At 39.2% G+C, this 18,322-nt stretch overlaps 1 protein-coding gene and 1 long non-coding RNA gene across 4 annotated transcripts; both read right to left on the reverse strand.

The window, feature by feature from the left end:
• Positions 1 to 2,240: 2,240 nt before the first annotated feature.
• On the reverse strand, positions 2,241 to 4,342 carry LOC26531625 (uncharacterized). Of its 3 annotated transcripts, none has more exons than XR_004303365.2 (2): positions 4,087 to 4,342; positions 2,241 to 3,099 (listed from the first exon to the last, which is right to left on the reverse strand). It is a non-coding gene; the product is annotated as an uncharacterized lncRNA (long non-coding RNA). The 3 variants fall into 3 exon arrangements; XR_004303364.2 differs by lacking the exon at positions 4,087 to 4,342 and adding an exon at positions 3,151 to 3,237 and having other exon boundaries at positions 2,241 to 3,063; XR_004303363.2 differs by lacking the exon at positions 4,087 to 4,342 and adding an exon at positions 3,151 to 3,237.
• Positions 4,343 to 5,788: 1,446 nt separating this feature from the next.
• Neurochondrin (neurochondrin) lies at positions 5,789 to 8,553 on the reverse strand. Its single transcript, XM_002056652.4, has one exon. The coding sequence runs from the start codon at positions 8,307 to 8,309 to the stop codon at positions 6,138 to 6,140; it is 2,172 nt and encodes a 723-aa protein (XP_002056688.1). The 5' UTR covers positions 8,310 to 8,553; the 3' UTR covers positions 5,789 to 6,137.
• Positions 8,554 to 18,322: the final 9,769 nt, after the last annotated feature.

Genomic DNA, 18,322 nt, shown 5'->3' on the forward strand with positions numbered 1-18,322 from the left:
CATTTATAGCAAATGGGCGCCAAGAGCTTTTCGTTGGCAACCAAACAGGAGGCAGCTTTTGCCGCTTAAGAGAGCCCGGTTAAGAGAGCCAGGTTAAGAGAGCCGACGCGTTGTTGAAACTTTTTTGGCGTTCTTTCAGCGCATTTTCGGTTTGAATTGTAAGTTGTTGCCTGCTTTTAGGCGCACGTCTTAAAAGGCGCCCAATTTTGCCAACCCGCGCGCTCCCATTATGAAATTTGGCATCTGGACTCTGTGACAAATTTAATTACCAGCAGCAACGCGCCTGCCTGCCATTGATAACCCAAGTTCAATGAATCGTTCAAAATTGATAGCCATTAAAATTTCTGGCATGCCTGCGCATTGATCACACAAAATCATCACGAAATATTTTCCAAGGTCAGCTGCACCTGGCAGCTCCCCAACATGGAAAAGTTTCGGTACACAATAAGTACATGGCACACTTTACAAAGGCCAACTAATTAGCGGGTTTGCATAGCATCATAATTTGTAAGCAAAGTCTTTCGAAATATATTGGGGTTTCTCGATTTAAAAAGAGTAAAAAAAAGTTCTATATTAAGCAGCATACGATTTTAATAACCATTATAAAACATCATATAATTTGGGGTAAACTATAAAGAGGCTCAGCTTAAAATAACTTTCTTGGGCGACCCTTATTTATAGAATATATTTATGTTTAAAATGGAAGTTATTAAGGTAATAGATTTATATGTATATAAACTGACAGATGGAGAGAAATATTTAGACTATACGAGTAAGCAAATCAGGTACACGTGTTATTAGAAGATACTGACCAACAGCAAGAACCGGAGACGGAACAGTATTTCACGAACATTTGCCAGTAGCAGCTGTCAAAAGTCCTGAATAATTTATTAATTGTTCGCAGCTGCGTGTTTCTCTGTTAGCTACAACAAGAAGGGGCAGCTGCATATGAAGCGTAAATTAATTTCGCACCCTCCAGTTGTGTGCTGTCTGCTAAACTGATAGCTAAGCCAATTTAAAGTAAAATGTCAAGTTGTATTTTTTATCGAGTAGATTTCTTTTGCACCCTTAATTATGGCACTTTACGCCAACGCTAGGGGGAAGGTGGAGTACGTCGCAATTGGAAATTTTCGCTCAGGATTTTCTTTATTTCAATTTTTTTTTGTCTGCTGTATGCGCTGTCCAGAAACCGGGTGCGAATGCGGAGTCTATACACAAGAGCGCGCAGTCGTGCGTGCATTTTCCACCCTTTTCACTAAGTGCGATTGCTTTTCGAAGTGACTGTGAAGGCGGATTCTAAGCTTGGGGAATGCCAACAAGTGGCAATGACAATTGAATCTTCTGGCAATCAAAATCACATAAAATTCCCGATATTGAGTGCGCATTTGTTGTGCTTGGGGAGGGTAAATGAATTTAGAAAGTACTTCAAGACAGTTGCTTATGCATATATCGGTTTTTTATGATTGTTGCTTGCAAATGATATCTACCGTTGTAAATATTCATGTTAACTTTTAATCAAGCTAACCAAGCAGCTAACAAGGCTGTTAAGCGCTTTGGGGTACCAATAAGTATTCCACATATTAGTTCGATTTATCTACCCTTGATTCTACTATATCTAATACTTATATACTTTACATTCTGCGAGTCCATTACAATAAAATACAAGTAAGTCTAGACGAATTGAAATATCACCAAATGTTAAATATGTTAAATGTGTTGTTGCTTGTGGGAGAACATGCAGACATAACTAAAATTGTATGAAACATGAATGAAATGTTGGATATTGGATGTAGGTTATGCAAAAAAGGTGGCACAACAATTTGAAATTAAAATAAAAAGTAAGACTGATTTTTCATAAGAAACCCGTGCGATTACAGCATAATCAGTTGTACTTAAATGAGCTTCACTTGAGCATACAGCTTAGTGAGTTTTCTGTTTTAAAAACTGATTACCCGAGTTACAAGGACTTATCAAGAACAAGAAAAAAAGAAGATGACAACAGCAAACGACTTGCATGAAGTGCAACAACAGCTGCCGCACACAATAACAACGTTGAATGTTGCCATGCCATAAAGACGAGAAAACTCCTTTGTTTTCTTTTCATTAACGCAACGACAATGTATGAGAAGGCTACTAATTGCAATCAAGATAACTTCAACTTGTTGCAGTGCTTGCTCCGCTCTGCTCTGCTTCTTGCGGCGGTCACAAAAGCTCGCATCAGTATCGGCAAAGACATCAGAAACAATTGCTACACGAACATTTATTCCTTTTTTTATTTTGCTCTTGACCATGCATTTACTCTTCTATTGAATAATTCATTGAATGGGGGAGTTGACGCTTTGTTTTTTGGCAGTCAGTAAGCAATCAGCTAATTAAGTTGCGGCTACAAATTGATAGTTTCCATTTTGACTTTTGCCTAATCTAAAGATTCCTTATTGGTCCTTTTAGACGAAATGTTGCTGCTCCTGTAATTGCTATCGATTAGTCTGAATGAATACTCATCGCTTCGTTTGCCAAGCGAGTTGGATGTATATTGCGACTGTTATCGATGTGTGTTCGATATTTATCGATATTTCCGCGATTAGTGGACGTGTGTATCCATCTCTATTTTTCGATCGATAGAAACTGCTTAAGCACGTGAAACGGCTCGATTTAAGGTTATTTGCTTAAAAGAATGGCGAGCCTCTTATTTTCCGATCTCCTTGCCACAGCCTGGCCGTTGGGAAGGCAGCGGTCATGTCGCGCGAGTCATTTGACCAGAACATTGCATCAGGACCAAGGACATGCTCGGCGACTATTTATATCATCCAGCTGCGCGTGACTTTGTGGACGTGAGGAGTGTTATGATCTAAGACGCAGTCATTACCACCTACAAAAAAAAGGAAAAAAGTCGAGTTGCGGAATCAGGACTGTCTCACCAGGTTGTGCACGCTTGGCACCTGAAAAAGGCGCACAGCGTGCAGAAATTCTGGCCAATTCTGCATTTAAGTCTGAAACTGAAGGAACCGCTTTGCTAGACTTAAAAGGGCAGCAAAACATCCATTCACCTTGTGAGTATTGGAACTGTACATGAAACATAATGATGAATTCACAAAAATTCTGGAAGGATTAATAAGATATATGTGAGTACCATATAATATTTATTCATACCAGTTTTATTCGAATGAAATTAGCAATGTCATTTTAATAATTAAATATATACTTGTGTATTTCACTAAATGAGAGGCAAACAAATAATGTTGCTTCGCCTGCTTAAAACTATAAAAGGTTTATTTAAAGCCTTAACGACTAGACCAAAAAAAAAAGGAAAGCAAAATGGAAAAGGAAAATAAGTTGAGTGGGACAAATGTAAAATATTTCGTAGCCAGAAGCTGGGCAAACATCAACAAGCAGTCGGCGCCAAAAGCCAAACGTCCTTTTTATTACCTTTGTCAAATGCACAAATAGCTGAATCCTCCCCCAACAAATTTACACATTTTGTTGTTGGAAAAAAAAAGAAAAAGAAAAAAAGGGTAATTCCAAAGGTAGATCCGGCCGTGTCCTTTGCCGCTCCAATTTCGGACTGCGTGCGGGTGCTCAGGCAAATATTCAAACGTCTAAAAGTGTACAATAAAATATTATATCGTAATAAAAAGCAAACACACGGCAACGAATGCTCGAGTGACTGCAGAGTGTTAGGTGTGGGGCGGTGGGTGGTGTCGTTATCATGCGATTGAGCAATACTTTCGTGTAATATTTTGCTAGCCTGCCGACAGGTTGAGAGGATAAGAGTTGCCTGCGATTGCCACACACAACACACACCCCAACACACACACGCATGGGAAAATTGTCGCAATGCCTCAAGATTTATAGCAGATTTATCGATGGCTTTAGCTGTAGCTGCAGCTGCGGCTGCTGCTGCTATTCTTGCCATTGTTTTAACAAGCTGTTTGACATGTGCATATTACGTATACGCACTGCTGGAGTGCTAAACGATGTCCTTCAATGAGTTTACTTATCAGGTAGGGATCTATTGCTAGCAGCAAAGGGATATTGTGTTTTTTAAACTATCCGATAAAAGTACATTTTGTTGAGATTTTGTCCTACCTTTAGGGATTTGAATACTTTATGTCTTATTTGGGTTCAGGTGTAGTCCCCGTTAGATATCTACTAAAACGATAGGAAAACAGCACATTTTATATTAGTTTTGTGTGTCAGTTTTAATAAAAATAGTTGTTGATTGGGCAGCTTTGTATGAAGCAGATTGTGCTTGTAAAAATTATATGGGGACTAATAATGTTTTATCGATAAGTAAAATTATATATCGGGTAGTCATGTCTGTAGTAAATCTAGGAAAGTAAAGCAGAAATAAAATGTTGTATTGAATGCATGTTAATCGATACATTTCGTAGATACATTTCGCGGATTACTTATTATTATTAGCCAATTTAATGTAAAGTTTACATACTAATTTTTGGTGATGGGCTTAATCGTTAACTATTTATCGTTGTGTATAAGCGATAATTTTTATACATGCATTTAAGCGAAAATATATTTATTGATTAGCTTAGTCGACAATTAAGATATCAATTAATTTAATAGTTATTGCATTGTCGATAATTGTAACCGATAATTTATTTATCGATGAAATCAATCGCATCGGTGCTAAGTGATGAGTTTAATCGATAATTTATGCATTGATTACTTGATTCGCCGATACATTTAACCAATTATATTAAATCGATAGTTTTTATGAATGCATTTTATCACTAACCAAACAATATATAGACTGGACATCACATAGAAACAACGTTGGCACACAAAGTATCGGAGGCGTCTGGTCCAAACTCACGAGTAAGGGAGTAAGATATACATATGATGTATTTTTAAACCGCTTACTCTACAGGAAAGTGCTGGCGCACTCTCTTCCATATGATTTGTGAGATGGCAACGCTTAGGTACCCTAACCAACGATAGCGAGCTAAAATGCAAGAATTTCGCATCGACGTGCCAAACCCTTTCTCTATTTCATATTACTCGTGCCTTCAAAAGGGAAGAAATGCCTCAGCATTTGGGAAAAATTGAATTTTTGCGCAGTTTTGCTTGTCGGACACATACACACACACACACATTTAAACGATCCCTAAACATAAAGAGAGAGCATTGAGAGCTGAGAGTAAGTGCGAGCGAGATAAAAGTTAACAGCGTTGCCGTTCTATCGCACAAATCATATGAAAGAGAGTGCGCCAAGCACTTTCCTGTAGAGTAAGCGGTTCAAAAATACATCATATGTATATCTTACTCCCTTACTCGCGATTTTGGACCAGATGCCACCAATACTTTTTGTGCCTACTTTCCTGTATTCATGTCCAGTCTATATGTTGTTTGGTTAGTGATTTTATCGATCATACATAAAGCGATAAATAATTGTGGATATGTATCATTAATTAGGCTTACATTTAAAATATTTAAGGCTTTCTGTGTTTTCATATGGAATCAAACAGATATATTTAATTCCCTAATCATCAGTACTCAGAAATACTCTATTACAGGGGATATTTCAGTCGCCCAGCTCGATGTGCTTCTTATTTTTGTAATTTCGTTTCGCTTCTGTAGACAAACCAGAATCGTGACGTGTTGCGCTTTGTTCACATATAGAAACTAATCTAACCTGCTATATAAATAAATATTTATACGATGCATATATACGAATATGTATTTATACATATGTATTCAATATATCTATATGCTTATATCTAGACATTGTTCGCAACCAAATCTGAATGAATGACAAACAACTGGCAGCATGTTTTGAAAGTGAAATTTATTGTATATAATTCTTATTTACTTTTTAGTTTTCGATTCATATTTATTTTCATCGTAAATGAGTTTTTAATATTAAAATGGTTTCGAATAAAGCATAAAAGTGCATACAAAATATTTTTGTTTTGTGTTCGGCAAATAAGTTTTCCTCTGAATTTTCCTCTATCAAAAAGAAAGCGTGACATCACGCCTAAACACACACACACAAATGCCCACAAAAAAGAGAGATAGATAAATGAGTGAATACACCGAATACAAGATATATATAAAAAACAAAGCTCATACAAAAATAGTTGAGGAAACGTTTCCTAAAGTAAGTCTAGAGAAGTGTGCATTTAATCGCCGAACAGCTTCTTGCCCAGATCCATCATCCTGTGGTTGCGGCAAACGCGCAGCGCATCGGCCTTCTTCAGGACGGCCACAACATCGGCATTGACATCCACCAACTGGGAGAGGAAGTCCTCGTAGGCGGACTTCACGTTGGCAGGCAGCGTGCCGATCTTCACCTTCTTTAGCGTCTTCACAATGCCCTCAGCCCAGCCGGACTCGAGGGCAAACTCGGATAGCCAGGGCACCAGGGGCAGCACACCGCACATGGTCTGCATGCCTAGGAACCAGAGCTCCGAGATGTCCGACCAGTAGCCCTTGTAGGCAATAGAGACCACCAGAGCTGTGGGATCGTTGCTCTCATCGATGTTATACGCATCCCAGAGGAAGCGTATGGTGGCCTGTATGTAACGGCAAATGGAGAAATCGTTCTGTTTGACCTTCTTGGACTGCTGTTTAAGCAGCAGCAGGCCGAGCACAGCCAGATTGCCATGGATGACCAGATTATCGGGTGTATCCTTCAACTCGGGCAGATTCTCAACGACGAACTTCAGCAGATTGACAAAAGTTGGCGCGTCCTCGGCCCGTTTTGGCTCCAGAACCGTAAAATTCATGAGTATGTTGCACAAGGCGACAATGGCGCTGCGCGCCTCCTTCATCTGGGCTTGCTGCTCTGGCGTGGGCACCGGGTCCGGTTCGTTCATGCGCTTGAGACGCTCCGCACGCGGAATTGGCGGGCGCTTCCAGTGCGCAATGCTAAAGTACAGCTCAATGGCCTCCAACAACACCTCGTCCTGCTTGTGCGTGAAGAGCACGCGACGTGCCTCATCCTCCACGGCAAAGTGGCACAATGCTGGCATCATGACGCGCAGTATATCGACGGGTGGGCTGCCCTCACGTGGACCGGCGCGCCAGGCTTTCAGCTCGTGAAAGCTCTCATTGCCAATCTTTAGCATGAAGGGCAGCAGCTTGTAGATGGCCGGTCGCATCGCGGTGGTCTCCTGGGCCAGCCAGGCGGACAATATGCGCACCGTGGCAATAATGAACTCCTTGTCGCGCACGTTGCCACTGTCCTTGATCTTGTCCTGGCTGACGCGCGTGAGCACGGCCAGCACTTGGTTGAAGGCGCCCTTCAGTGCCGTATAGGTGGTCTGCTTTTCCTTGGGCTCCATGTCTAGCTGATCGCTGGCCATATACTCAATGCATTGTTCTAGTATGACAAAGCAGCAGGTGAGTAGTTCCGCCTGCTTAAAGGTCGTCTCTAGCTTCTTTTCATCCATCTGCATGCGCACCTCAATGGCCGCCAGCTGAAGAAGCATGAGGAAGAACTGTTTCTGATCGTCCATAAAGGCCCACTGCATGCCCAGAACCTGCAGCGTGGTGGCTATCAAATGCAGCGCCGGATCACGCTGTTTGGGTCCAATTTTGGCTTTCAGTATATCGCTGCAGCCCTTGAACAGGCTTTCCGGCCAGATCTGGCCCTCTAGCGAGTTAAGCACAATCTCACGCCGGCAGGTGATCAAAATATCGGCGAGTATGCGGCACAGCTCGTACTTGCGTTCCGTGTGATCCGTTTCCATGTCCAGGGCAATGCGCTGGATGAGTGCATGGAATGCCGTCGGATCCTCCGGCCAGGAGACCACGCCAAACTTCTTCACCAGCTGCACAATCAGATGCAGAGCCTCGTCCGTCTGGAAGCTCTGCGCCGAGTAAATTTGCGACATTTTGGGTATGGCGCCGGTGGCCAGAAGCGCCTGCTGGCCAGGCTCATAGCTGGCAATGCTCTTGAGGCAGCTGTAGGCCTCGCTCACCACAATCAGATTATCCTCGTAATCGGCATCATCCGCCTGCTCGACAATCTCTAGCAGAGTGGGTATCGCATCAATAATTTCCTTGTGCGTGGCCAGCTCCTCCTCCTGACAGAAGCCTGTCAGTATGGACAGGGCGACGCTCTTGTAGACCAGCGGCGGGCAATCGCTGGGCAAATCCTTGGAAACAAGCAGCTTTCGCAGAAAAGGAAACCCAATCGCCTCAAAGAGCAGCTGCTTGCCCGCTGTATTGCAGTCTTTGCCCTTCATCAGCTTGGTGACCATGAAGAGGGCCGCAAACTTTTCGGTATCGCTGCGTGTGCCCTTCAAGAGATTGGCGCACTTGCGCACGGGCTCTGGCACGTCCGTCATTTTGTAGCTCTGCTGCAATTGTCTGCCCGAAAACAACCAGACTTTATGTGGACTTTTCTCTATATATCTATGTATATATATAGGCGTCTATATGTGCACGCTCTATAAATAACTCTCACACTTTCACTTGGCTACACAGTTCCCGCTGGCGTTTCTTTCGGGCGGCGTGTTCGCTTCTCCGTCTTCAAATATGTTTTTGGGCTTGGTTCCTCGCTCGACGACGCACTCTCTCGCACTGATCGCTGTCGGGGAAAATATGTGCGACTTGTTTCGAATTTTCCAAAGTGGCCGCAGCTGTTGCTGTTCAAGTCTCTATTGGACATGACGGCAAAACCTACACAAAATTTTATTTTTACTTACGAGAACACTTGCATCAAGGAGGGGCAGAATCAGTTTAACAACAGATTTGTCGCTCTATATATGTACACATACATTTATTTTTCTCATTTAATTATATAATTATAGAGTTGAAATTTTGGTAAACCACTTTAAGTCTTCAGTGGTAAGACTGTCATATTTTTGTTCTCGCGGGTTATTTCTTTAGTCGCACAAAAGGTATTATTGTGTAAGAATATTTGGTATTACATATGGTATTTTTAGTAGGTGCCTAGTAATTTATGATTAGGAGTTATATAGTTTACATTCGTGGTAATATTGGAAATGGTAATCGTTTTATCTTATTGGTGTACTTAGTATTTTCTGATAATATTTATTTTCAGTATTTTCAGTAAATGTCTAGTGCTTGATTAATTAAATATATAAAGTTTTCACTGGTGATATTAGAAATGGTAATTAGTTTTTTCCTTTTGGCCTTTTTAAGTATTTTACTAAATGGTTAAATAGTATTTTCTAGTATATTCAGTATATTTCCGGTATCTTTCTTTTGCATGCGAGTATATTTTATACTTGAGTACTTGAATACTTTTTCATTATATTATTTCTCCTATACATGCCCATTAGAGTATACAACTGTAGGTATAGCATATTGATTTCCCATTTTCTTGAATTTTCACATGCATAGTACAATATGAAAATCAATTTAAATCGAGCGAATGACGAGTCATTTTAGACAACCCATGCAATGCACTTTCTCTCCCGAACTTTTGCTCTTTAGTTCTCCCGATTTCTGTATGCTCAACGGGCCGTGCTCATGAGCGATATTTGTGTATATTTAGAACATGATTTTTCGTTTTTAGGACTTTTATGTGTTTACATTCTAGCCAAACTGTGAAAAGTCAGCCGCCGGCTGCATTTGTTCCAGAATTTTTCAACGTGTTGTTTTTTTTCTTCTTTTATTTTTTATGCATATGCGTTAAACGATTCATTTGATTCCTATGCATCTCTGCTTCTACATATATAAAGCACATACCTCTATCTATGTGCATTTATTTACTTTGTGTATCATACACACAATATGCAAAAGGTAAAACTACATTTAAATATAATCTGGGCAAATCGCGTATACATAAATTATTTGGAAAAAAATATACACCTGCATATAAGCTTATTAACATAGGTGGATGTGTGTGAGTGAATATGTGGGTGCATAAGTATGTGTATTTATTTGCATATTTTATTTAAATATGCTTCTGGTTTACTCATATGGGGTCAACGAATTTAATTTTGCATTGCATTTTATTTTGTTGCACATTCAATTTGTATCACTTCACATAAATATGCGTGTTCGTGTGAGTATGTATTACATTTTTGCATTATTTATTGTTGCTACATTTATTTCGAACAATTTAAGATATCAGAAAAGTATACATATTTTATATGTTGCTATTTTATTGTTTTTTTTATTGTTTTAATTTTGAACATTTTTATACAAATATGTTATTTATACAAACTACATATTGTTATTTATTAAATTTATAGCATAAGATATAATGTATTTTAATATATGTTTAATTAATTAGGTACTTAATTCCATTCACATAAATTGGCAGCCTTGTTTGGAATAAATATGTATACTAAAGAATTAGATAACAAATATTTTAACCTATTTAATAATATAATTAAATACTTAACGCCATTTGCATGAATCACATTAATTATTTATACCATATTATGTATTATCTTCATTTATATCATTACATTAAAAGAATTCTGTTATATATTTAATTAATTAAGTACTTAATTCCATTTACATTAATAAGCTGCCTTGTTCAATTCATTATGCATTTTTACTTGAAGGTGCCAGCTGCATCTCATGATAATTATCACCTCGTAGGCACAAACTGGTACACTTTAATTCCCTAATAGCGAGCATTATGAGTTTGTCACAAACTTTGTCAAATATTGACAAAACATCTTTTTGACTCTTTTTTCAATATGCAATTTTTCTGTGAAGGGTATTTAGTAGGGAAAATATTTAGTAATAAAAAAAAAATCAGAAAATAAATAGACTACTTTTCATTAGTCTGCCTTAACTTTGCTTATAGCTTTTTAAGGGTATATGATCTTCGGTCTAACGGGAATAATGGTTTGTTGCGCGTTTTCTCATCAAATTTTGAATTTTGGCATGCAAAATTGTCTTTTGAATATTAAAAGTATATGTGTATATTAATGAGCCATGATATTTGTTACATTCCTAAGCCCGCGAAAATATGAGCAAGCAAATAGATGTGGATGCCCCTTAAAACCCTTTGTTATTCGCTTAGATATTCAGAGAAATGTATAAATACGAATGATTGGGTTATGTTTGCAAATAAAATAAAACTTTAATGTGATATTAATTATTTCAGATTTTCAGGTCTTAGGGTATGAGTGTGAAGAATTTCAGGCTACTTATGTTTATTAATAAAACATAAACATGATATAAAATATATTATATTTTAAGTCCCATGTAAATGAGTTCTCGCATTGCAGGCTAGATTATGTTTATTGTTTATATTTATTTGGTTAATCGATTTACAATTAACAGAAAGTTGTACGCATTTATTAGAATCAAGAATTCTTCCCTTTGTTGTATTATTTTCCCATCAAGTTGCAGCTTCACCAAATAATTAAATAACTTAATCCCAGAAGCAACCGAAATATTGTCACACACAAACACAAACATACACATACAAATACACACGCACGCACAAACTGATAAAATTTATTGTCAGTTTGATAAGTTGGTCAATCATTATGGAGTTTGATATCATATAAGTACTCGGTGTATATTCATATTGGCACAATGATAAAGCAAACGAACGCACGCACAGCGCACGAAAGCTGATTGCAAATTTAATTTGCATTGACAGTCGGTCTGCCTCTTGTTCGGTCGGTCAACTGGTCAGTTGCCATATTAACATAATTTAAATGAAATGCTTAACGGCAAAAATCCATTCGAATTGCGTTTGCTGGCAAACCAAATGCAAACTGAGCGCATCGCAATGCGCCATGCAAAAATCATACTCGTAATCACCAATGGCCATGGCCAACATTTGGAAACATATTGCACGCAGACCACAGCGGGTAAATGTGTGAAGAGTGCATGACTAGCAGATATCCTGTAAATGCAGACAATATAAATACCTTGGCTAAATTTAAAACATGTTTGAATCTTAAAGTTGTAATTGTTTTTTCGTAAGTTGCGGATAAAGTAAATTTTATCTATATTGAGTATATGGGTATCCACATACCATACTTACCCTGGCTTTTATAGTCTCTGAGATCCTTGACGCTGGACTTTTAAATTTGGCTTCTTCAGCCTGCACCACTTGTGCAGCAATTGTGTAAATGATCAATTCTCCCTTCTCTGGCCTTGACTAAATAATAGTATAAATGGATTATCTAGATTTAAAACTAGTTTGAATAATTGATTTGTAATTCGTATAGTTCAGAATATCGGGGGCACTTCCTTGAGGCTAGGGCTTTAAGGTCGGCTTCTTCTGCCTTGGCCTCTTTTTCCTTTGGTCTTGAGTCTTTCAAACAAGTTCGCAACTAAAATGTAAAATTCGTATGGTTGGGACTTGCGGAAACAGAGCTGGGTATATTCATATTAGGCAATAAACGGAATCCACATGCAGAGTTTGAGTTTACAGGGTAGAGCCACGCCTCCGCAAAGCTCACCCGCATGTAAACTAATTCGTATCTCATAAAATGGGTCTGTTTGTATTTGTTATTATTATTTTAAATTGATAATGCTGGCGTTATTCTCATGCGGCTGGCAGCTTCGTTTCGTGGGTTCCATGGATAATTTGAACATATTTTTGTGTGTGTGCGTGCATGTGTGTGGATTTACAATAATTGGGTTAGAGTACAATTTATGAATTCGGTCGTTATACATTTTACTAATTATGCCAATGTTATTATAGTAATTCCGGAAATATGCTGGCAATACCTGGGTGTATGCCACTTGAGTTTGTTTATCCACTGATTAAATTTAGTATGGAAATTTTTCAACATATATATTTATATATATATGTATATATAGATATTAATAGCAAATGCTAACAAAAAGTTGTAAAGTGATTCAATGGCTGCTTTAAGGACCGCCTAAAGTCATTTTGAAACCTGCCAAATGTGTGGCAAAAACTTGACAAGTCATAATGACACACAATCTATTTGAGTTCTAGATATTGGAACAGTTTGCCTAGGCTGAAAACATTCGAGGACAACATTTTTGGTACCATCAAGATGAGGAAATTGTTGATGATACCCAGAGCCTCAAGTTGGAAATCAATGTTGATGATCTGTGCACAACATTTTGGGGCCAGTCAAAAGTAACCAAATGTCTAATGCTGGCGGTTAGCTATCTATTTATTTTCCCCACAGCGCCCTGTCCCGCGCCGTTCTGCTCCGTGTGGCCGTCTTGGCCGAGGTTGAAGCCAGGCCGCAATTGTTGGCCATTGGCAAATTCGATGAAATGAAAAATACAAACAAAATCATTTGTCAAAACATTTCGAAAGAGCTTTATAAACTCTTGGCTTCAATAACAGGCGGCGACGGCGACAGCTTCTACATCCTCCCCTCCCCGCCCATAATCGATGCTGTCCACTGACGCAGGGAAACTTAACAACAAACTGAACCAATCGTCGTGCACAATGTTGGCGCTGTGTGAAGGCGAAAGCGGATACGGAATCGGAATTGGAAGAGGAAGCGTCAGTAAGTGTGTGCTGTGTAAGTGTGTGGGTGTCTGGGTCTGTGTGCTTGGCTTTCTTAACTTTGGAACTGCTTTCAGTCTGGGCCTAGGTCAGTCAGGATTCGAGTGTTGCGAGTCATTTAAGTGTTCCTCTTCGGTACGCCCTAGTACCCGCTCATGATTAGTGTTAGGCGTTCTTTTCGTCCTTTGCTTTTTTCGTTTTGCCGACCTTTTTGATGCGTTCATTTTTCTGGCTTTATTATGGTTATTTTGGCGTTTTCCTTGCTGATTTTTTGCTGTAAACATCGTTTGTCAAACGATTTATTTCAATTATATATTTTCCGATTCATGCTTTGTTATATTTATTTCTGAAGTTGTTGCTTCTCATCTGTTGTTCGTTTGTTAGATTAAAGTAAATGAGACTTGAACTTGCGATAAATGTGAATGATCTAGCTTTTCATTGATTTCGAATATGTAAATTGGTATGAAGAATTACTATTTGAGAAAGTTTAAAGTCTCTTGGTTATTTATTAAAGTCAGCGCTTCTCTGGAGGCGAAACCATCTTTATAATATATCTAAACGTTTATATCTCATTTATATTTCATATACATTAAATTTATAATATATTCTTTCATTGGGCATAGACATAGATAAAGAAAAGACGCCTGTTTCGTTGTTCTAAATGTTTACTGAAGAATTTTAAGGGATACTGATTTGCTTATAGTATACATTTCAGCTGGATTATGCTTGTTAGTCCGACGCTCGTTTTAAGACAAAGTTCATTACAGATTATATACATATGTTGTAATTATATACGGCTCTCGTAACTATGAAAGGCACAGTTTTATCTTTAGGTTTATTCTTAATTTCTATCAATATTTGTATACTTTACTACTACTTTGATAGTGGATTTTGGGCATTTATTCAAACTGTATTTAAATAAAGTATTTTAATGTCACTAACAGACATTTTGCTTGACAGTATCCTCCGTTTTGACCTTTAACTTCATGTCAGCAACAGAAATGAGCTTTAAAAATAACCTGATATTCTCAGCTGGGAGCTGTTTTTAGTTCCCTGCACTGGGCTGGTGGTCGTCCCCAGTTAGCCGAAATGGCATCGAAAAACTGTCAAATAATCACATCCAATGTAAAAGCCTTTAGGCGGCAGCCGGTTGTTCTTTCATTTTGCACCACCAACTCCCCATTGGAACTTTGATGCACGAGTTCCGCTGGGGCCTGGCCCAGCTGTTTGCCGGCGAGCCACGTGCCAATTTAAATGCAAAATCAAAAGCCGCCGGTTTGAGAAAAATTTAATTTCGCCAGGCAGCAAAACAATCATATTTTCCTTTCTTTCCTGGCTGCTTTGCGCTTTTCACCAGCTTCGCATATGCACACAACCCCCACAGGCCAGGACACAGGAGTCACAAGACAGCAACCTGGAAGCTGGGGCAGTTCCTCCTTCCGACTGTTAACATTTTTTTCGCGTGTTTCGTAAGATATCAATGACTGATTAATGTGGGGCTCGTAAAGGTTGCCTAGCAACTAGGTTATGCGGGCGTGGGCATAAACTGTGGGGTAACCAGACGATTGCCAAACCGTTTTCGAATTTCAATGGCACGTGCCATGTCTCGCCTAACCACACAGACTCACCTCTCTAACAATATTTTACCGCAAGCATAAATTCCTAAGGAGACTGAAAGCGTATGTAAATCTGAATGAGATCCGTCTATCATGTACTTAAATGTATTAGATCAAAGTGAGAGTTGGAATGGGAAATGAGAAGATTAGATTCCGTAAAATGAGGTCTCCCTTTTTTTGGGAAATATTTAATTTAAAGTACATAACAGTAGCGAAATAATTTGTCTTTCATTATCAGCTTATCGATACTTCGATTAAACGATAACTGTCTGTCAGTCACCTAAAATGCTAAAATTCCGATAGCCGAACCTAAAAGTCGTTACATGAGTCTTGCATTAAATCGATAATTGTCAGTTAACCAATAAGCCGATTCGTTTTTTTTTTTTAAATGTAAATGAGAAATATTGTGCGACTCGCTGTTTTTTATATTCAAAATATATTAACCTATTACAAACAAATGATATTTAAACTGTATTCCGATAAACGAGACATAAAGCGACGTTCAGGTTCACAGATTTGTCAGTAAATCGACAATATTTGATTTACCGATAAGCCGATTATTATACTTTTAATTTAAATATACAATAGTGTACAACTCACAGTTAACATCGTTGTGGAGAACCGCATAGCCTTTTCTCCTGAACAACGCCAATTTATGCAAATCCCCGTGAATGGCTTATGCTTCATGAATTTATATCGAATAGCAGATCGCAGCTTTAAGAGCCCCTGTCCAATGGAACAATAAAAGCTCATTTGTTGCTATTATCGTTTGGACCAACAACAAATAACAAATCATGGAGCCAGCGGGGCGATGGGGCACTAAGCACAAAACACCCACCTGTTTCTGAAAGAGAGCTTGGAATGAGCCTGAGCGGGCGAGTGTGGTGGGCTGGAGGGTGTGGCTTATAGCCGAATCGTGCACAGCGCTCACCCCGGACAGAAGCTGTGCGCTGATGCCGCACAAACTGCTGCCAATAAATTGTGTTAATAAACCAAAAGTTGTTAATTTAAATGATTTATATCTGAAGGTTGTAGTCGTTGGGTGGTGGTGGGTTGTAGCTGGGCCGTGGTATGTTGGTTATTGCTGAGCCTCAAAAATGTACGTAATTTGGCATAACTTTTGCGGGGCTGTGCCTTAGCCAGCCTCTTTGGTCCGCGCCCAGTCTTCCCAGTGAGGGGTCAACTGTGTGTGAGTGGGGGCGTGCCGCTTGCCCGCCATCAGCTTAAACCAATTTACGTTGCCGATGTCTTCATTTTGGCAGCGGCTCAGCGCCGTGTGTCGTGAATTATGGCGGCCCCTCACGGCCAAATGGGGCAACTGTGCGTATGCGTAATTTGCAGACGGGCCGGACAGCCTGTTGTCTATGCTAGTCTATGCCCACCGCCCACTTTTTAAGGCTACTATCGAAAGCCAGCAAAAACTTTGGCAGTTCACGCTCGCATCCTTCTGCTATATACAGCCTAGCGTGTGTATACATAATGTATGCATGTATATACATTAACTTATATATAAATTTATGTCTTATTGTTTGCAGTCAAAATAATTTCATTTGTTTGTCTTTATTACAAGCAAATCCCGTTCAATGCCGCATTGGCTGTCCTGCTAAAAGGGGCCTAAGGGCGTGGTGGAGGGGGCATGTAGCATTTCATTTAAGCGGCAGCTTCCATTTTCCACAGCGTTTGCTTTTAATGGTCGGCGGCTGTTTGGGGGATTTTCCACATCTTAACTCCGGCCGAGACCTACAAATATTTGATGCTCACATTTTTCGCTGTTGTTTCGTTTTATTGATTGGCGCCGTGCCTGCTTTATGAGCCCCATTGTTGTCCTTGTTGTTGCTGTTATTGCTGTTGTTGCCTTTACTATTGTTTTTGTTGCTCTTTTTGGCTGTTTGGTTGGCTTCGCCGCTGCTTTCAAGCGTAACACAGCGCTACATTGTAAAGGATTTCGACGGAATTTAAATTGTTGTCCCAACAGCTTGACAGGAAGTCAGTCTTCATCTTCCTCCCTTATCCCGCTTGCGTTTCACTTCTTCAACTTTGTTTTAGTTTCTTTAATTAACAATTGATAAGCAACTATAAATTGCGTATTTTTGCTCTTCAATTATGGACCTGAACAAATATTTGTGCCTGGCACGAGCTTAAAACTTTTCTGAGCTAACTAAATATGCCCATTCTTTGTGTTTTTGCTATTAATTCAATATTATTACGTTAAAAATAAACGCAACCAAACGAATTGTCTTCCCTAAAGTCTCTCCACCTGCTTGAGTTTTTCGATTCTGAAACTTATATCATGATCTTAAACATGTTTCTTCTGGCTTACAACTCCGAAAAAAGCCTTATAATTCAAGAATTCGAATAATGGTAATTATTTATCAAAACTGAATCTATTTGGACAAGTAATATTTATTTGGTAAGTTACCAAATTCTGGATTTATTTGTCAGCTTTAATAAAATAAAGTTATTTAGCATTTTCAATAGTTAGTTAAACAAATTTTTGTTGCATTTCAAAAGAACACGTCGCGTTCTGTGTTGCATTCATTTTATCCATTGCGAGTATATTCATGAGATTATGCATTCTCTCAGCTGGGCTCAGATGAAGGCTTCTGGCTGCCATTCTGAGCTGGAGTTGGGCAAGTTGGCATGGCATAAATGAATATAAAGCACTAGTTTACAACTCAGTCATTTGACAAGCGCTCGTAAGGACATCGGCGGACGCTCAGGTTGTGATATTCGCTGTTGTAGTTGTTGCTGCTTTTGAATTTTTAATATAATCATGAATTATGCAAAATAGCTGATAAGACAGCCAGCGCTGAAGACGTTACATTTGCGGATTATGGCTGGTAAATAACACCACGCGACTGGACATTTGTGAAAGTGATCGGAAATCTAGAGAAAAATGTGAGAACACTTATGAACTCTGCTGTTTTATGTTGCAACACTTGTTTGACAAATTTGCAAGTCAGCTCGTAAATTTTGTGATTTTTTGTGCTTTGGCACAGACATAAAAATGCTGGTTCTATCTAAAATGCAGAAGTCATTGATAGGTCAAGGCTGCGCGCCTTACAAGGTGTGTGCGTGTGTGTGTATGTATGGGTTTGTGGCCGAAATAAATTTGCTATTGATAGCAGACAGCGCCAAACAACTTGTAATCAGTTGAAAAGGGCTGCGCGCCCAATTCCCCAGTGGCTACCGACGCGTTCACACCATAATCCAATCGTTCGAATCGCTTTTATGGTTTCCACATGGCGAATCGCGTGCGAATTTGAATTTGAATTAGTTCTACGCATGCCGCCACGTGCTG

Source organism: Drosophila virilis, chromosome 2, assembly GCF_030788295.1.
Source record: "Drosophila virilis strain 15010-1051.87 chromosome 2, Dvir_AGI_RSII-ME, whole genome shotgun sequence".
In the NCBI taxonomy this organism is placed as follows: domain Eukaryota; kingdom Metazoa; phylum Arthropoda; class Insecta; order Diptera; family Drosophilidae; genus Drosophila; species Drosophila virilis.

What these genes read in the sequence shown, in the direction of transcription:
- Neurochondrin (XM_002056652.4), bottom strand. Translation starts at nt 8,309, where the DNA reads ATGACGGACGTGCCAGAGCCCGTGCGCAAGTGCGCCAATCTCTTGAAG.